The sequence below is a fragment of the Acartia tonsa genome, chromosome 15, assembly GCF_053477335.1.
Source record: "Acartia tonsa isolate MP-2025a chromosome 15, ASM5347733v1, whole genome shotgun sequence".
Lineage (NCBI taxonomy): Eukaryota > Metazoa > Arthropoda > Copepoda > Calanoida > Acartiidae > Acartia > Acartia tonsa.
This window is the reverse complement of record NC_137274.1, coordinates 17,679,167-17,700,549: the sequence shown is the minus strand read 5'-3', so window position 1 is coordinate 17,700,549 and position 21,383 is coordinate 17,679,167. Positions and strand designations below refer to the sequence as shown.

The window sequence follows — 21,383 nt, the reverse complement described above, 5'->3', positions numbered from 1 at the left end:
GCTTGATTTGTAGAATCCTAACTTCCTACAAATCTCCCTCCCTTACATCCCTAGGGCATCTTAGGGAAGGTTGCGTGATCATAATCTGACAAATTGCGACAGCATTTGTCAACCAAGTGCAAAGTCTATGTGGGGACTTGAACTCGGTTTCTCCCAACCACAGCGTAGTGCGCTAACCAATAGACTATGGGACACCCATATATTTATGTCTTAAAAAGTATGAGCGACAGACAGACGGGCAATACAAAGTATAGAATAGATGCCCATATCTCAAAGGATTTTTCACTAAAAATCTCAGATGTACATCTTCAATAGCAACCAAGAAAATAACATTTATACAACTGCATTACGGACTGACTGACGGACAGACAAAGTGAATTATAGAGTAGCTTCTCTAAATTGCAACAAAGATAACGCTTGATAACCAGGGATCTAAAGGGATAAGACAATGGCCTATAAATTAAAGTACATCCCAATAATTATTCACAAAATTATCCCTTCTGTAGATTACAAGTTTTGGTTGAAAAGTGTGGTCACTCAACTTTATGAACTAACCAATTAGATTTATTTATCATAATCCTTATTATAAAACTTTAGGGACTATTGTAATAAACAACCCAATGACCCCTTCCTTCCTGATTGATAATTGAAAAAGTGGTTAAAGTATTATTATGACCTCAATAAAAAAGTATGTAAAAGACTATAAATTATACTGGTACCCAAGGTTTTATGAACTCAATCTCACATTCGTTGCCTCAAAACTTTGGGTACTTTTATTAACTCTTGATTGGTTGATTTATTAAGCAGAATATCCAAACGTTTCAACCAATAATTTTAAGGGGTAATTTTGTTTATGTAATTTGGGATGTACATCATTTTATCGTCCAATGTCTTTTAAGATTACTAGGTAATCATGACCGCCTTTTAAAAAAAACTGGCGGCTGTGCCTCTAGCATCTGGTGGCTCTGTAATCAAATTATATAACACGGGAATAGAAATAGCCAAGATCCAAATCTGAATTTTAATAGCCTAAAATCCTCCAGGAACCTTTGTGAAACCTTTTTAAATGAAAGAATCAATTGGTTCAGTAGAAAATCTGAAGCTTCAGACAATAAAATTGTATTTTTTTATAATAGGATTTGATGAGTGTTCAAACGTTTCAACCACTAATTTTAACCTACAGAAGAGGTAATTTTGTTTGTCATCATTGGTGATGTACATCAATCGACCTATTATCAAGTGGATGTTGTATCAGATTAATATTATGTACATAATTATGTTTATTATAATATCCTACTGCTGCTATGTCTGGTGCGCGACATAAAAAGTAAGAGTAGGGGGAATGACTTGGCCCATAAACAGGCACAACTCATTACCATGAACAGTTAGGAATTATCAGACAAAGGTCGTGCAATCAAAGGGTTGGTTGTTACTTAACCCATTAGTGACGATAACGCCCGGTTCCAGAAAATGCCGAAAAAAACCGGTTCTCAGTTTTAGGATTGCATCATTCTCAGTATGAATCCCCCCTCTACTACCCTGGTTTTCATTTCCCCCTGGAGCAGGCAGTTTTGCTTACTTCCGTTTGCCGGTATAGCTCAACAAAATTTGAAAACCAAGAAAAACGAGGTGATTTTAAAATACCCCTCCTAACTTTTTTGTTTATGAAGTAAAGTTAGTGATTTTTTTTCGTGAAATTTCAAGTTTATTGGCAACTACATTCATTTGTGAATTCGTTTTATTCAAATTATTATTTTTTATATGATTTTTTTTCTCGTTTTTTTACGTTCTATATAGCTCCGGCTCGGCGCGAGTAAAGATACCCGCTAGTTTTATTGCCCTGCTCGGCACGAGTAAAGATACCCATCCACATATAATATCAATATTTTAAAACTTCTAGGAAACGGGCTTTTTTAACTGAAAAGGGTGGCAACTATAGCCAAAACACTAAATGTGATATAAATCGTTTTGTATCTTACTTGTAGCTCTTATCAATTACATGAGGTTATGTAGTTTTCAATTACGGATTGTATCGTAGTATTAGCTACTCTACAACTCACTTTAGACGTTCAAAAATTACATTTTTAATTTTTTGGGCCAAATAGTATTTAGGACAAAACCGGGCTTGAATGCCGGGGGAAAGCACCAAAAAACGCCAAAAGCAGTTACCTATGCCGAACGGTTTCTTTACTCGCGCCGAACCGGGTTTTATTGCAACTTTCCTGTGCACACCACTAGAGCAAAACAAAAAAATTGGAATTCAGTTTTTACCATAACAAAGCTTCCCTGAAATTTTCAGCTCGATCGGTCCATAAAAGTGGCGCTCGGCACTAATGGGTTAACCTAATATCCTTGGGTTTTAGAGTATTGCATCCCATTACACGCAGGTAATTTTCTGGATTCTCTATATGATCACTAAATCGAAGGAGAATCCCGCCCTTACTAGATAACAGTAATTCTTATTATAATTGTGTGTTCCTGAGAGTGAGCTCCATCATCTGAAGCCCCCATTGGGAGGAGGATCACATTCTTGCCAGTGGCCTCCTGCAGGGTCAGCGTCACAGGGATCGAGCCTCCCTCCCTGAAAATCAGGAATGACTGTGATGGTGTTAAGCTATTTTTTTGGGGGGAAGGAGGGAGGGTGATACATGTTTAAATAAACTGTGTTGATCACTCTATGTTTTAATATAAAGTAGTAAGATTTTAGTCTGTAACAATGATCTCGCTATTCACTGAACCTATATGGTTCCCCTTTACAGTGAAGCTTCTTCCAAGATAAACGTCACTCAGAAAAAAAGTTAAAGCCCCTCCCATTTTTTTTTTGTAAAAAAATTATGCTAAAAACTGCCAGGCTGATATATGAAGCCTACAAAAGGAGCTAGAAATATTTTTTTTTCTTAATTAATGTTTGGTGCTTCCCCTCATACCAGCTGTTTGGTGCCAGCTGACCACTAAACCACCTATAACTTATTTTTATTAATTTGAAAATAAGTAAAGGATAGATTTTTACCCAGTATAACTTAAACTAAAATGAACTAATAAACAAACTAAACTCACTCCCTTATTGTATATTTTTTTTTAAAGATAAGTAGAGGGGTGTGCTGTACTTGACAAGTCACTTTAAGGAAAAGCTTCACAAGTTTTTATAACCTTGTAAGATCAGGCTCAACACCGTAGACCATCTTGGTTGCCCTGCTACCAGCAGTATAGTTGGGATGATCAGGGTCAGACAACCAACATCTTCCACCATGGAACATTGAGGCTGTCATCTGAAACAAGAAATATTTTCAGATAGTCAATTTATTCCACCATCGACTGTCATAAGCAACAAGAAATATTATCAGAAAGTCAATATATTACACCAACAAATGTCATAGGCAAAATGAAATATTATCAGATAGTCAATATATTACACCATTGACTGTCATAAGCAACAAGAAATATTATCAGATAGCCAATATATTCCACCATTGACCATTGACTGTCATAAGCAACTAGAAATATTATCAGATAGACAATATATTCCACTAACAAATGTCATTATCAATAAGAAATATGATCAGATTGTCAATATATTCCACCATCAACTGTCATCTGGAGCAAGAAATATTATCAAATAGCCAATATAATATATTCCACCATCGAATGTCATTAGCAACAAGAAATATTGTTTAATAGTAAATATATTCCACATTTGATGCCAACTATGACAAGAAAATTAATCAGATAGTTAATTATATATTCCACCATCAACTGTCATAAGAAACAAGAAACATTACCAAATAGCCAACATTTTCCACTATAGAATATTGAGTATTAGTCTGTACAGTCATATTCTACCACTACCACAGCCCCTAACATCTAGGTTATCTGTATTTAAAGGAGCTGAAAGTAGCTAAAAAATAGATTAAAATCAAGACTTAAAATTAAATAGCCTAGAACTATCATAGGTCTAATGGGAAGCTTAAAATTGAGAGCCTGATCAATTCAGTAGTTACTGAGATATTAATCTTTTAAAAAAAACCTTACTACTTTGTATAAAGGATTAAGACTATCCTTGATTTTCTTTGAAATATCTAATTAAGCTAGGATGATGATGAAGATAGGGGGTCGTGGTGATGCTTCACGCAAAAGTCACCTCCACAACACTTTTGAACATACTCTGCATTTTGAATTGCAGTGTAACGCACTCAATCTCTATGGTAACCAACACCCATCAGACAACCAACCCTTTGATTGCACTTTTTTTGTCTGAGAAGTCCTTACTGTGCATGGTAATGAGTTGAGCCTGTTTATGAGCCAAGGCATTCCCCTTTTCTTACCATTTATGTCGCACACCTGACATAGCAGCAGTAGGAACCATTTTTCACGTCTTTAGTTATGAATTTGAATGTATACAATGTATTCGATACTTCCTGCTACTATAATATTCAGAAAACAGTAAAAGTGTCGAACTATGACGTCAGAAAAATTAACAATTAACCAATGAGAGGCCGCTATATATTTTACCACAGTGAATACTGGCTTCTTATTGGTTAATTGTTATTTTTTCTGACGTCATAGTTCGACACTTTTACTGTTTCCCAATATTCACCTTATTGGGAGAATTCCTTGTCTTCCACACACTGTTGCAATAATCAACCACAACCTTCTCAACTATTTCTGGGGTCTGGTTGGGAACAATTCTAAAATAATAAGGGTGACAACATCCATAATAGTGTAGCTCAACAAATCAATTAATTTAAATTCAGACTCTTTAAAATCAATGATTAAAGAGACAATTGTGCCTTATTGTCAAATGAATCACAATTAGAAAAGTCTTGTTAAAAGACTCATTATATCATGAAATAGCTTACTAAAATAAAATAACAAAATAAACATCTTCACAGCAGTGTTTGAATTTAAGATGACAATTCTAAGATGTCTTAAGTATGGTTGAAAGCTTGACCAACCATAAATGAAGAAAAGCTTTATTTCAATAATGACAATAATAAAAAAATATAAATTTATTAGTCATTGTCCATAACATTTTGAGACAGTTTTGTCATACAGTCAATTAGACAGACAGTATGCAGTATAGTCCATCACACTAGTCAGTGAGACAGTCAGACAGTATGTTATTTAGTCCATCAGACAACCAATCAGACAGTATTTCATATTGTCCACAAACAGTATATTACTGAGTTCATCCGTCAGAAAATCTGTCATATAATACCTCAGACAGGAAGTCAGACAGTCTGTAATTTAATCCAACAAACAGGCAGTCAAATAATCTGCCATTTAAACCATCAGCCAGTGTTTTATATAGTCCAACAAACAGTCTGTCATATAATCCATCAGACATTCTACATTCTGTATTATATACATAGTTTACCAGAAAGACAATTAGAAAGCAGGTAATAAAGTTCATAAGACAGACAGTCTGTGATTTAATACATCTGACTGGCAGTCAGAAAGTCTGTCATATAGTCCATTAGACATTCTGTCATAAAATCCCTCAGACTGACAGTTGTATAGACCATCAGACTGTTAGTATGGCAGAAGGTAAAAATTACCTGATTGAGAATTTTCCAACAACCTTGCGTGGAATAACAGTCTTGGCACCAGCATCAGCAAATGCACCCTGAGAGTAAATAGATTTGTAATACTAGAGATGTTAAAAAACGGTATTTGATATGTCAAGCACCTTGTAACAATAGTAAGTAAAGGGTGGATGTATTTGCACATAAACAGGTGCAAATCACTACCATACACAGCTAGGACATCCAGAGAAGGATAATGTAATCAAAGGATTAGTGTTAGATGATCCTATCATAACCAAATTGTTTAAGTAACCGCAAAACACACAACCAACAGTTTGATGCCCAATCTTTGTCTTGAAAACATAATATAAATAATGATAAGATTCACCTATTTTGAACCAAGGCATTCGCACTACTATATCAGATAAGGTCATGTATCTGACAACAATTATCAATGAAGCTGATACAAGATCTTTATGGCATTGCTACAAGACAATAACATCCAAACTATTACAGACAACCAACCCTTTGATTGCACAACCTTTATATGTAAGACCTAACAGTTCTTGTAGTATCTGTTTATGCATTAACCCTTACAGATCAGGCCCAATTCCCCATTTAATAGATTTAGGGGGAGGGGGTTCATATTGACCCCCCTCTATCTCGGCTCCTGTTACAGTTAGAGATATAAAATTTTGTTCTGGTGGTTTATGTGCATATTTAGAGAAAATTACTTTTTCTAGTCTTAGCGGTCAGACCGCTCCATAGCCGCTTTTTAAATATTTAAACAGCTCTAGAGCGGCCAATTTTGAAGCTAGGATCACCAAATTTTAGGTGGAACTTTTGTTTTTTATAACAAAAAAATTACTTTTTCTGACCATTGCCGATAAACGGCAAATAACGGAAACCGTTATTTTTTGCGGTTACGGCGGTAAAATTTCGGTTGGCGGCGCCAATTAATATTTTGATCTGTTTCTGATCACAATAAAAGACTACAAAAAAATTCGGCGGCTAGCAGCTTACAAATGGCAAAATTACATGTAGGAAATAGAAAATTGGTCAAAAATCGGTCAAGGAGTGGTCAAACGGTCATGACCTTAATACTCATGGAAGTTTATTATTGCTCAAGGATGTACCACAAAATCGGTCATAAAATCGGTCAGGAAGCGGTCAATTGGTCATAACACCAATATTCTTAGATGTTCATTGATATCCCAGTATTCACCGAAAAAAATTTTAGGTCTCTATCCTATACACAAAAGTCACAATGAAGAAATTAAGATTTATTTAGAATTTTTCCTAATTTGGTGTCACCTGACCGAATTTGACCGGACGCCACGACCAACACAGACCAGATATCCTTATAAGATCAACTCTTGCCAACGTATAATTACTAAACTTAACAAGTCATGAAGTCACAACTATCTATCTTACCTACATTGAAAAAACTAGAGGGGGTGGGGTCAATATGACCTCCCCCCGATCTGTAAGGGTTAAAACATTATAACAAATGATGTTTTGCAGCAGTGGGTAAATTTTTTTATGTCCTTAGTTTCAAATGCATCAATCTGGTCATGAGCAGATGGTTTATATGCCATAGATGTTACAGTTCCCTGATAATCATGCCTCGTAAAGGCCAGATTCTCCTTTAATTTAAAGTTTTTGGGCCAAGGCATTCCCCCTACTATAACTATTTATATGGCACATCTGACATAGCAGCAGTAGGAACCAATTTTAATGTCTTGAATTTTAAAGTGGTGTTGGACTGAGATTCAAACCTATCACCTCCCCGATGACAAGTGTATGAAACACGTTTGCAGGTCTACCCTAATATTGATACCTGAATTCCATGAAGAGACAGGGAAGGATACCTCCATCTTGCCATCAGGGTGGCCACCTTATCCTTGCCATGGGTCAGGTCCCCAGGGGTTCCAATATCCTTTCTATTATATAAAGTAGCAAGGTTTTTTTTTGTTTGTAGCGCAGGATCTAACTAACTGCAAAACCGATATGGTTCTCCTTTACAGTTAAGCTTTTTATAGGTCCAAGGAAGGTTTTTAACTATTTTGGGGGAGAGTATCTCCACCAACCAAAAAATGTGTGATTTTTAAATTACTCTTTTAAACCTTAAATTGAAAATTTAGGTTTAGTGTTGGTTTTTGCAATTTTGAAGGGAAAGCCCAAAGATCCCCCCCCCCAAAAAAAAACAAACATATACCTATACTCTTCCGGGTCAAAATCAATGTTGATGTATTTGGCCTTCTCCTGTTCAGTTAGTGGAGCTACGGTGTCCATTAATCCTGAATACAAATATGCATGATATTGTTTGTCTGTCTGTTTGTCTGTCTATCTGTCTATATGTCTATCTGTCTATCTGTCTATCTGTCTATCTGTCTATCTGTCTATCTGTCTATCTGTCTATCTGTCTATCTGTCTATCTGTCTATCTGTCTATCTGTCTATCTGTCTATCTGTCTATCTGTCTATCTGTCTGTCTGTCTGTCTATCTGTCCTTATCTTGTTCAGTCAATGGTGCTACAGTGTCCATTAATCCTGAATACATATATCTATGGTATTGTCTGTCTGTATGTCTGTCTGTCTATCTGTCTGTCCATCTGTCTGTCTTTCTGTCTGTCTTTCTGTCTTTCTGTCTTTCTGTCTTTCTGTCTGTCTGTCTGTCTGTCTGTCTGTCTGTCTGTCTGTCTGTCTGTCTGTCTGTCTGTCTGTCTGCCTGTCTGTCTGTCTGTCTGTCTGTCTGTCTGTCTGTCTTTCTGACTGTCTGTTTGTCAGTCTGTTTGTCTGTCTTCCTGTCTGTCTGTCTGTTGGTATGTTTGTCTGTCTGTCTGTATGTCTTTCTGTCTGTATGTTTGTCTGTCTGTCTGGCCTTCTCTTATTCAGTCAGTGGTGCTTCAGTGTCCATCAATCCTGAATACAGATATCTATGATATTGTCTGTTTGTATGGCTGTTTGTCTGTCTATCTGTTCGTATGTTTGTCTGTCTGTCTGTATGCTGAACTCTTATTAAGTTATTGGTGCTACAGTGTCATTAATTCTTAACACAGATATCTTTGATACAAAGTAGGACAATACCTACCTGTCTGTCTGTTTGTATGTATGTATGTATGCATGTCTGTCTATCTGTCTGTCTGAGTCAGTGGTGCTACAATATCAATTAATCTGGGATATAAAGGGATAAAACAAAGTAAATTATAAAAATTAAAACTAGTGATGGAAAAGTTTGAACACTCAACTTAATAAGCAATCAATCAAAATTCACTAAAGTTCCTAAACTTGTTGAGCCAACAAATAAGAAGTACTAAAAAACTTCTTGGACTAGTGTAATTGACAGCCCATTGTACACTCTCTCTCTGAAATTTAATCCACTTTGTTTATATTCTGAACTTGCTGCTATCGTCATAGAATATCGTATGTCAGAAAGGGCTCAAATCAAATTTATTTTATATTTTCCTCTGTCTGATAGTATTTTCTACATTTATGTTTATTTTCACAGAATATTTAGATCCTGTTGTGGTTTTTAACCTTTTACCTCTTCAAAAAAAATGTTTTGTTGGCCTGGGCCTTCGGCCACCTCGCGATAACAAAACTGGTATTAATCTCATAATTTCAATTTCACTATCTGTAGAAAACTGTCTTTAATACGATAAACAACTACTATCTCTCTAACCTGTAATCAGAATATTTCCCTTGGCATCAACAAGCTGACCCATCATCCATATTAAATCATTCATTCCCTCAAATAATAATGGATCTATTATCATATGGATTTTACACCAGATTTTTATGTGAATCCTGTAGCGGGCTGAAATAATTATCTCCCCCATCCCCTCCCCTCCTATTGTATGTCCCCTCCCTCTCAACACTCAACTGAATAAACCAACCAATCAAATTTCAATACAAAAATCCCCAAGGTTGCTAAGCCAAGAATAAGAAAACATTATTAATAAGACTTTGTGGACTAGTGTAATAAACAGCTTATTACCCCCCCCCCCCCACTCTCCTCCCTTGGTTGAACATTTAGACACTCAACTTAATGAACCAACCAATCAAATTTCTATTTCAAATTCCAAAGTCCCCAATGATGTTAAGCCAATGAATTAGAAAACATTATTAATATGGCTTTAAGTACTAGTGTAATAAACAGACTAATGTCCCCTCTCTCTCTGACTCTTACCTCATTGACAGTGCCACCGAAGACCCCGCTGTGAAGATCCTTTTCTGCACATTCAATCTCAATAAAGAAGTAGCACACTCCTCTGTTAGTTATAGGGATGATAATATCCGCTGAATTAGAACCAGTCTTTAGTCATACCAATTCTCTTAATATCCGCGGAAAGCTGTCTATAATACCAAGCGATAAATAATGATAAAACGCAGGGATCTTTAGGGATAAGACAATGACCGATAAATTGATGTACATCCTCAATGTTGATACACAAATTTTCACCTACTGTAGATTACAATTAGTGGTTAAAACTAATAATCCAACCAGTCAAAATTTAATAAAAGTCTCCAAAGTTGTTAAGCAAACAAATAAGAGAACGTTATTATAAAACTCTAAGGACTAGTGTAATAAATAGCCCAATGTCCCCTCCCTTCCATTGTCTGGAAGTCCTAACTGTGCATGGTAATGAGTTGCATCTGTTTCGAGCAAAGACATTCCCCCTAATCTAACTTTTTATGCTGTACACCTGACATAACAGCAGTAGAAACTATTTTTAATATCATTAGTCATGAGGTTTATAGCTAAGATAAATAAACGATTGTTTGGTGAACATGGTAAAGACCCTTTGATTGTATAAACTTTGTCTAAATATGGACATTGTTTGGCCCAACTTATTCACTTTAAGTCTTCCAGACAAAGAGATGTGCAATCAATGAGTTGATAATCTGCAATAGTTATGCTTTTACTGATTGGCTACTTACAACATTTTGTTTCTTTTTTGCTGGAATGATAACCAGTTCATAGCAATTAAAAATTTTGAGGGATAGTTAAACTTTTAAAAGAGTTGAATTTTGAAATTCTAGTACAAATTAGGTCCCAATACCTTGAATTTAAGGGTAAAATATTTTAGCCTTATATCACATATAGGTCCCACTTGGTAATTTGTGCCAAACATAGCAAGTAGTGTTACCTTTATTAACATCTTTAGTATGAAGTGGTGTGGACCAGACTCAAACTCAACACCTCCCGGACAGCAATCAGGCACACATTTACACTAATGCCATGGGTTAGAAGTTTGTGTATCCGGAAATTGATTTCTTTTAAATGCTTTAGATACTATGTGAGTATATATCATCCTAATTCCTGAGACCATAGGTTAAGCAAGGCTTCTCTTTACCCAGCCAATAGTTGTCTGAGATGCAACAGTAATCTATCTCCTAGGAAAAAGGAAATAGGGTCAATTGTTGCGCGTAATTAGGTATTGTTGGGTTATGGGTTGTAGTCAAATGTTCTTATCAAGTCAAAGTGTTCTTAATTATAACCAAATGTATATAAATAAAATGGTCCACAATCAAGAATATTTTGACTTAATAAAAAAATTTGACTACAATCTAATACCCAACTTTGAGGAATTACAAGAAAAAATAACCCACTTTAACTAAAGATTTAACTGAATCTTTAACTGAATTCTGAATCCATATTGAAATTGCATGAAATTTGGTAGCTGTGCGTGTGTGGCTTGTTAATGGTTTACCTCAAACTGCCTATTAAGCACTAAAACCCTTTAAAATAAAGAGAAGGAAGTTTTTTTTATTTTGTTCTTCTGCTTGGGTCCCTTATTTTTTATTTATTGCAAAATAAGAGGGGGCGTTTTTGTCCTTTACTTGCCACTTTGAGGAAAATCGCCCAACATCCTTCAAGAACTCAGAATTGGTCTTGTCATATAATCATATGATATTAAGCACTCTAAGGAAATGGAAGTAGTGTGCGACCTAATCATAGAATAGCGGAGCTACGATTTGTCTGTTTGACCTATTTTTAACGTCCTTATTTATGAACTGCTGTAAAGCAAAGATTTAAAACTTCCTGATTATTATCGGATGCGCTACATGTTTAGCTACAGTCACAGGTTACCTTCATGAACTTGGTAGAGGGGAGCCAATACTATACATCCCTTGTAATCAATCTTTTAAGCTGTACATTATCATGTTATTCAAGTGTTGGTTGACCTTTGATTAATAAACTTGCAAAGACTTCAAACCTAGTGTGCTTTATACTTTAAGAGTAGAGTAGCTTAGGCCAAGGCAGTCCCCCTACTATAACTCTTTATGTTAAGGATCTTATTTAGCAGCATTAGGAATCAATCTTAACGTCTTTAATTATAACACGCAGTTAAGCCAAGATTCAAACCTTCACAATGACGAGCGGAAGCACAACATGTTGAGCATTAGAGAAAAACACTAAAGGGAGAAAGGGTTAAATAACTGTATCTCCCCATCGCAGTGTCCTTGTGCCAACCCTCAATTGGGTCATTGAAAAGTAACCAATGGTGTCGCTTATATTAACACAGCCAAGTGACAGTAAATAATTTGGAAGCAGACAAAAAAGGTCATTGAAAAAGGAAGGGAAATAGTTATCTGTATATACATCTATACTATAAATCTGTTTGAGACACAGTTGCGGGTGTTACCTTCATGAACTTGGTATTGGTTCTGTCAGATAACATTTTATCCAGTCCTTCACTACCACTCTCCTCCATACCCTCAAAACAAAACCTGACACAAAAGAACATTGTCAATTGACAAAAGTACCCCTTATTAAAGTTATTGGTTGATAAGTTTGGGACCAACCAATTAATATCCAGTAAAAGCCTAACAAAACTTGAATCAATCTTATAATTTTTAATTTTACTATTGGCAGAAAAATGTCTAAATAAGATGAGATAAATTCAAAGTTAATTAATATTTTTTACTTTTGTAGGTATCCATTTTTTACTATATAAAAGTAATAGGATGTTTGTGTGTATGATTAATATATTTTAAAATATGTGATAAATCACAGAATCCATGACAACCTGAAGAATAAGTAAGCATGACTGATAGACCGACAGACAAAGTTTATTAAATATGTGATACTTATTGATACAGGGAATCTTTACAGAAAAATTTCAGGTCTTTACTTTGAATAGAAGCTGAGAAAATAACAATTGAACTGTTGGAGGGATTGACAGATGAATAAAGGGATGAAAAGACTGCCGGATGGATGGGCAGACAAATAAATGGACAGTCTGAGAGATATACTTACAGACAGACAGACAGATAAATTGAACTATAGAGTAGCTTTTATTTTATTAACCTACTTGAAGTTAACAGGAAGATCAATATTACACTCCTTGTAGGCCTGCAGAGCATGAATCCAACCAAGAACAGGACCCTATATTTACATAATCATAATTTTTATAGGGTATAGTCGGTTTTAAGACTCCGACTCTTAAAGGACAATAATTGCCTCGTATGACAAGAGGTGACTTAATGACCCCTAATAATCATGTATCCAGCTAAGAACCGGACCCTATATTTCTCATATTCATAATTTTTATAGGGTATAGTTGGTTTCATGACACCGCCTCTTAAGGAACAATGATAGTTTCTTATGACAAGAGGTAATGTAATGGTCCCTATCAAGCACGTAACAGCCCAAGAAAAGGACCCTATATCTCTCATATTCATAATTATTATTGGGCATAGTCAGTTTTTGACACCACCTCTTAATAAGCGATGATAGTCTCTTATGACAAGAGGTGAATTAATGGCCCCTATTACACAACTATCTACCTAAGAACATGACCTTATATTTCTTATAATCATAATTTTTAATGGATATAGTCGGTTTTTGACACCACCTATTAATAAGCGATAATATTTTCTTATGACAAGAGATGAATTAATGGCCCCTAATCATGTATCCAGCCAAGAACCGGACCCTATATTTCTCATTTTCATGATCTTTATTGGGTATAGTCGGTTTTTGACACCCCCTCTTATTAAGCAATGATAGTTCCTTATGAAAAGAGGCGAATCAATAACCCCAATTAGGCATATATCCTACAGTGAAAAATCATGTATCGTACCATATTATATTCAGTTTTCTATGAATATAAAAATGTACAATCATAATATTAATATCAGTTTTGCTAGCCCTTACTTGCTAGGATCTTGGGACTAACAAAACTGGTTTAATCTTATAATTGTACATTTTTATATTTGCGGGAAGCTGTTTATAATACGATGCGATAGATAACTATTTTTAAATTATGAATTTCCTTATCATCAGTTGCCCCACGTCCATACAGTTTTCCATTCTGATGATTGGAAGAAAAAGTCATATTCAGAAGCTGTTATTCACCAAATTAATTACATTGCAAATTGTTTATTTGGATATTTATGTATGTGAGTGAAGAAAATGGGCTGTTTATTGCTCTAGTTTTCTTATTTGTTGGCTTAACAACTTTGGGGACTTTTATTGAATTTTAATTGTTTGATTTATAAAGTTAAGTGTTCAAATGTTTCAACTACTTATTTTAATCTACGTCAGGGGTAATTTTTGTGTATCATCATTAAGGAATAGGATGTACAATGTACATCAATATATCGGTCATTGTCTTATCCCTTTAGATCCCTGCATAATTTTTTTTTTGCTGAAACTAAAAGAAAGGTGGGTTAGAAGGGGGTGGGGTTATTGAGTTGAAAGGAAATTTTCACTTAGAATAGTTTTCCCCATTTGGAAGATTGAAGTTATTGGTTAAAATCTATGGAAACTACTAGCTTAAAAATCAATCAGATTTCAATAGAAGTACACTAACATTTTGTGCTAACAAATTAGATAACGTGAATATAAAACTTTGGGTATCAGAGCAATTTATAGTCCAATGAAATGTAAACATTCCCATATTGTTTACAATGAATATTTCTTTTTATCCTGCAGGCTCAAAAGCAAGGTGGAAAAATTTGGAAAATTTTTTTTATAAAAAAGTTTTCCATGTCCTCTTAAAAATAAGAATTTTTCCAAAATTGGGAATTTCAAAAAAAGATTGTTGGTTGACTTTTTCATTCCTTTTCAGTGAGCACAAAAGGTTCTGTGTCCCAGCCGTCTGATTTAGCAGCGGGCTGTACATCAAGATGTCCATACACAAGCAAGGTCTTCTTACCTAGATAAACATTTTCATTGGTTCTATTTTTTCAAGTTCTTGGCTCTCATTGGTTGAAATTTTAAAATTCTTGGTTCTCATTGGTCAATGATAATAATTCTTGTCTGTCATTGGTTGAAATATTGAATTTTTTGATTGATTGATTCATTATTTTCTTAGTTTTTGGACCTAAGCTAAGTCATCATAGTTGGCCATTAGGGTCTATCTATCTATCTATGTATGTTACCTGGATCCTGGCCCAGCTCTCCCATCAGGACTATCTATCTATCTATGTTACCTGGATCCTGGCCCAGCTCTCCCATCAGGACTATCTATCTATCTATGTTACCTGGATCCTGGCCCAGCTCTCCCATCAGGACTATCTATCTATCTATGTTACCTGGATCCTGGCCCAGCTCTCCCATCAGGACTATCTATCTATCTATGTTACCTGGATCCTGGCCCAGCTCTCCCATCAGGACTGGTGGCAACTTCAATACCTAAAATGGATCAGGTTCATTTTTTGCGTTTTTTTGCAGAAAGAAAGAGTACTCAAAGTTTTCTTATTGGTTAGCTAACCAACTTTGGAGACTTCAGTAAATTTTGATTGGTTTGATCATTAAGTTCAGTGTTCAAACGTTTCAACCACTTATTTTAATCTACAGAATGGGTAACATTGTTTATTATCATTGGGGAAATACATCATTTTACTGTCCATTGGCTTTTCCGACCTATAGATCAATTATTTTTTACTGCAATTGTCGTTTTAGTTAATGGATATTTCAGGACGGAAGGATTTATTACATCATTATGAATATTTTTTTTTAATTTAAAGATTTTCTATAATTAGGGTCGGTCCGTCCGTACGTCCGTAAAGATTAGCTCTTTTCGTTAATTTAGGCATGTTAGAATTATTCTATCGATTTCAAACTTAGCATGATGATTACTATAGCAGTTAGGTACGAATTAAAAAGCGAAGGAACCCTATAATCGTTACCAGAAAGTCCGTACGTCCATTTTAAACATGTTGATTTTAAACTTTTTTAACGAGAAATTTTTATGTGATTAAATTATCCAATTGGTTTGAGTTTTAGAATACTAATTCCTAGGACAAAAAGTACATTGTTATGAGCGAAGTATCGATATAATAAAGTCCTAAAATGTCTTTAAACAATATCCTGTATTCAAGCAGTTTTTCAACAGACTAACTTACAATTTTGTTTCGTTCGACTTTTATACATTATTAATATTCAGTTCTGACGCTCTCCATTTGATAATATTAGTTTGTCCTATCGTTTCAGATAATTGCTTTTATGGGTGTTGTCAGCCTTGTTTGTCACCGATTTTTGTAAATTTTAGGTAAATTTGAAATTTCTGATTCTATTTATTTTATGATAATTGTATTTTAAAAATCTCTATAATATGACACAATACATGATTTTTCAGTATGGCTCAAAACCGGTTAAAATCCAGCAGATATTTTATTAGCCATACTGTAAAATGTTATTATTGGATGATTACATGATCTTGGAGGATAAGACAATGGCCAATAATTTGATTTACATACCAAATATGAGAAACAAAATTACCCCTTCTGTAGAATAAAGCTATTTGTTGAAACGTTTGCACACACTCAATTAATCAACCAACCAACCAAATTTATCAAAAGTACCCAAAATTTTTAAGCTTGATTTAATAAAATAAAATTTTGGATACTTTTATCATTACTAGCGGCTACGCATTACTGGAAGAGTCGATTTTGATAACCCAATTTATTATTTTTTGTTTTAAAAAAAAGTAAAAAAATCTTATTTTAGCTAAAAAAGAATTAAAATTTTTTTTTTGGGGGGGGGGATATCCTGTTACTTTATTATAAGGATAAATAGTCAAAAGTCAACTCCCCAACGTACAGATTGGACATACAGACACAAAATTTAACAAGTTATAGAGTAGCAGTGCTCCAAACAGGTGTGTCTGACAACCCTATCCTATATTTTAAAAAAGCCAAAAACAAGTGTGTACCTGCCCATCAGGGAGAGTTTGGTTCCCTATGTCCACATACTCTATGGCAGCACCAAGACCTACAATTTTAACAGGGTTATCCATCTATCTATCTATCTATCCATCTATCTATCTATCTATCTATCTATATATCCATCTGTCCATATATCTATCTATCTATCTATCTATCTATCTATCTATCTATCTATCTATCTATCTATCTGTCTATCTATCTATCTATCTATCTATCTATCTATCTATCTATCTATCTATCTATCTATCTATCTATCTATCTATTTATCAATCTATCTATCTATCTATCTATCTATCTATTTATCAATCTATCTATCTATCTATTGAGTTTGGTTTCCTATGTCAACATACTCAATGTCAGCACCAAGACCTACAATTTTAACAGGATTATCCATCTATCTACAGGGTGTTTCAAAATAAACTGCGTTTTCCGGTTTTGGGAAACAACTAGTAGGAGTGTGAGAATAGTTATTTCTCGCATCGTATTATAAACGGCTTTCCGCGGATATAGAATGTACAATTATGAGATTAAAACTAGTTTTTTTAGCCCCGAGATGCCGAAGGCATCGGCTAAAAAAACTAGTTTTAATCTTATGATTGTACATTTTTATATTCGTAGAAAGCTGAATATAATACGATGCTATACATAGTTTTTTCGTATGGATGAGAACCGGTTCCTATCCACCGGATTCGAATGAATACGAGAAAAATAATTATATATTCTCTATAAAAATATGGATCAATTTTATAAAAGGTGTTTTTTAATATCTCCTAAAACAATAGCGCTTTTTAGAGCTTAAAGAATTCAAAATGTATGTGTGTGTTGCTTTATTCTTGTAGAATTTTGGGAATGGGCAATAACGTTCAATTAAATTTTTCTTTTTACTTGAAAACGACATTATAGCATGCTCAACGAAATATTCTAATAATTACATTTAAAATCTAATTTAAAATGCCTTTTTTTAAACAAAAAATCGATATTCTTTTTGCTTGGATTTTAGTTCTTAGTATTAAAATTCTTCATATTCGTTCCTCGCCCCTCCCCCTTTATTCTCTTAATCTCTTAATTTTGATTGTCAGATTATAAGCTATCATCTCATAAAACATGAGTAATTAATGAAAACGCACTTTTTACCGACAATTTCAAACCATGATAACTTGCTTATTTTTAAAGATATTGAAATGAAATAAAAAGTTACTTCTTTTATTTGTCATAGAGGAATAGAAAAAAAGTAAATTCTGAAGAACCTAATAAGGTCTTTGCATGGAGCCTAAAAAGAAAATATGTAAAAGATTTCATAGAGGGACATTGATTCAACCTTTTACTATTTTGTTATTGTACTTTTGAAACAATATGTTGCAAAATATACAAGTTATTTCAATCTAATTGATATCTCATATTCAACATCAAGCATTTTTCCCCTACATGTACCAATCAGTACAGCCGCATTTTTAGAGATATCAAAATTTACCTTAAGTAAATCCGATGTACATTTTTACATAGAATATGGACTTATAATCCTTTTTTTCATATTCCTTCTGGTTGTTTCTCAAAACCGGAAAACGCTGTTTTTTTTGAAACACCGTGTATATATATCTATCTTTCTATCTATCAATAAAACTTTCTTTATATGAAATTATCTAAATATCGATCTACCTATCTATCCTTAAATATATTTATCTATCAAACATTCTTTCTTTTTATAACAATTTTTAATAATGTTTGAACTCTTCAGATGTCAATGTAAGACTAAAGTTTAAAATAAATTTAAAGGATTTTTACAATTTTTTAGAAGATTTTTTATATATAATATTTTGTAAAAAAAAGTGTTTCTTTGGTCTTGTAAGCCATTCTTATAATTTAAATACATATCTGACTATTTTTAAAAGCGAAGCTTTTCTATAAATAGGATCGGTCCGTACGAACGTCCGTACGTAACGGATAGCTTTTTGCGTTTATTTAGGCATGATAGAATTGACCTATCGATTTCAAACTTTGCATGGTGATTCCTGTAGTACTTAGGTACGATTTAGAAAGCGTAGCACTTCTATAATCGTTACCAGAATGTTCGTATGATCATTTTAAACAAGTTGCTTTTCAACTTTTTTAACAACAGTTTTTTTATGTGATATAATCATCTAATTGATCTGATTTTTGGAGTACTGTTTCCTATTACAATAAGGTACAATATTATAAGCGAAGCATCTCTATAATCAAGTCCTAAAATGTAAGTATGTCCCTAAACTGTATTTAAGAAGTTTTACAACAAATTTACGTATAATTTGGCAAAACTTGTATATTTAAATTTTGTGTATTAGGTTTTGACACTTTACAAGTGTTATGTTCATACCGTTTCAGAGCTTCGCTTTCATGGATGTTTTCATGGATGTTTTACTTTTATATATTATAAATAATAAAAAAGAACATTTTACCCTTAAAAAAACACACCTTTAGTACATGAAATAGATAATAATCTTTTAAAAGCATTTTTTATGATAACAACTTCTTAGTATTCTGTTGTCTTTCTGTCTGTCTATATGTCAATCTGTATATATGTCTATCTATCTGTCTGTCTGTCTGTCTGTCTGTCTGTCTGTCTGTCTGTCTGTCTGTCTGTCTATCTGTCTATCTGTCTATCTGTCTATCTGTCTATCTGTCTATCTGTCTGTCTGTCTGTCTGTTTACCTTTGAGTTCATCGCCCATCCACTTCATCATAACTCCAATTTCATCTCTTTTAGTTTATACAATAAATTCATAGATAGGTAGATTGATAGATTGATAGATTGATAGATAGATTGATAGATTGATAGATAGATTGATAGATAGATTGATAGATTAATAGATTGATAGATTGATAGATTGATAGATTGATAGATTGATAGATTGATAGATTGATAGATTGATAGATTGATAGATTGATAGATTGATAGATTGATAGATTGATAGATTGATAGATTGATAGATTGATAGATTGATAGATTGATAGATTGATAGATTGATAGATAGATATATTGATTGATTGATTGTATCCCTAGTTTCCGGCCATGCGGACACCGACTTGATAGCCACAGCCTTTCTCAAGTTCTCTATATACTTCGCCTTGTTCTCATCTATCTACTTACACAAATATTGGTTAAAAAGTTTGGACATATAGATATATTATTACTTAAATGTTGCACCAGATTTTCATCTACTGTGATAAATTAGGCTAAATGATATCTTGCCCGCCCTATTCATAGCCTTTACTCCATCCCCTCCACTGACCAATAAATTAGAATTAACGCCGATGAATTATTATTATTATTTTGACGTTGCAACAAATTTTATGTGCTCTGATAAAGTAGCTGGCTAGAATAAGGTTACTACCCCTTTACCTTATCCCCTCCCCTCCTACTGGATGAACGAACTGACCAATAAGTTAGGTCTACATTAGCTAGCCAAATTGACGATTATATATCTACATATTTACACCAGATTTTCATATAATCTGATGAAGGAGGCTCTACGATACTTTGCCCTATACTGCTCGAAGATGGCTAAAATAAGGGTACTACCCCATCCACCCCTCTATACTATACTCTCCCCTCCTACTGGAGGAACAAACTGACATATAAGTTAGGTCCTTATTAGCAAATTGACAAATTTTCCTCTATTAATATATCCACGTAAATGGATATATTATTAGTTGGATGTTGCACCAGATTTTCACATACTCTGATAAAGTGATACACGCAGCGGTTTAAAATAACAATACCCCAATCCATCATCTATGCCCCATCCCATACCCTTGTACTGGATTAGTAATAAATTAGGTTCATTTAAGTCTGCTTTATAATTGTTAATTTAAAAAAAAAGACAAATTAAATTGTTAAATTCGTTAAAAAAAAACATTTTAGTTCATAAAGTCTTTCATTATTTCTGGAAATCGTTTTACAGTATGGCTTCGAAACTGATTAATATCCGCTGGATTACATCATGTATAGCACCGTAGTAAAAACAATTTTCCAAGATTAATAAAATAAAAATTAACACCCGTTTTATTAGTACGGCCCATCGACCCCTGAGGGCTGACAAAATAGGTATTAATCTTATAATTTTTTATATTAGTATCCGCGGAAAACTGTCTAAAATAAATATTACCTTCGCGAACAATTTCTTCATTGGCTCTGGGGTTGCCATTTTGATTCTGATATTTACAAAAAAAAATGAGTGCTTTCGCTCCAAGTTATTAGCGAGCATAGAATTACCTCATACGGTCGAGACTGCTGTCCATGACACTCTAACGTCAGGTCCAACAACCCAGGATAACTAAGGGGAGCCACATTTCTCCTTTTCTGTCCAAACACCCGGGTAATTGGGTTAAGTAACACCCATCAGACAATCAACTCTTTGGTTGCACGAACTTTGTCTGAGAAGTCCTAACTGTGCATGGTAATGAGTTGCGCCTGTTTTGGGCCTAGGCATTCCCCCTGCTCAAATTATTGATGTCGCGCAACTGACATAGCGGCAGTAGGAACCATTTTTAACGTCTTTAGTTATGCCGCCACAGTATAGAAATCCATCTCCCCATATTTTTGGATTAATTTAAAGAAAAGGGGGGGGGGGAGATGCAGAGTTAATCTATTTTTCAAATAAATGCTTTCCCTCGAAGTTGCTAGCGATCACAAAACCCCCTTC

General features: G+C 34.1%; 1 protein-coding gene across 3 annotated transcripts in view; it reads right to left on the bottom strand.

Annotated features, from left to right (window-relative positions):
- LOC145307407 (cytosolic non-specific dipeptidase-like) overlaps positions 1-20,902 on the bottom strand; it is a 23,753-nt gene extending 2,851 nt beyond the window's left edge. Inside the window, exons 1-19 of one of the 3 annotated variants that reach the window (XM_080149833.1) lie at positions 20,847-20,902; positions 19,740-19,820; positions 19,391-19,439; positions 17,040-17,074; positions 16,693-16,716; positions 15,122-15,170; positions 14,599-14,691; positions 13,809-13,847; positions 12,844-12,919; positions 12,175-12,259; positions 10,851-10,921; positions 9,714-9,798; positions 9,207-9,273; positions 7,741-7,822; positions 7,363-7,465; positions 5,556-5,623; positions 4,595-4,685; positions 3,151-3,269; positions 2,483-2,581 (exon numbers count right to left, since the gene is read on the bottom strand). In XM_080149833.1, the coding sequence (XP_080005959.1) occupies positions 2,483-2,581; positions 3,151-3,269; positions 4,595-4,685; positions 5,556-5,623; positions 7,363-7,465; positions 7,741-7,822; positions 9,207-9,273; positions 9,714-9,798; positions 10,851-10,921; positions 12,175-12,259; positions 12,844-12,919; positions 13,809-13,847; positions 14,599-14,691; positions 15,122-15,170; positions 16,693-16,716; positions 17,040-17,074; positions 19,391-19,439; positions 19,740-19,820; positions 20,847-20,885 (1,355 nt within the window). In that variant the 5' untranslated portion in view covers positions 20,886-20,902. Of the gene's footprint in view, positions 1-2,482; positions 2,582-3,150; positions 3,270-4,594; positions 4,686-5,555; positions 5,624-7,362; positions 7,466-7,740; positions 7,823-9,206; positions 9,274-9,713; positions 9,799-10,850; positions 10,922-12,174; positions 12,260-12,843; positions 12,920-13,808; positions 13,848-14,598; positions 14,692-14,917; positions 14,944-15,121; positions 15,171-16,692; positions 16,752-17,039; positions 17,075-19,390; positions 19,440-19,739; positions 19,821-20,846 lie in introns of those variants that run through there. The other 2 variants (XM_080149832.1, XM_080149834.1) reach the window with 2 other exon arrangements.
- Between the last annotated feature and the right edge of the window lie 481 nt (positions 20,903-21,383).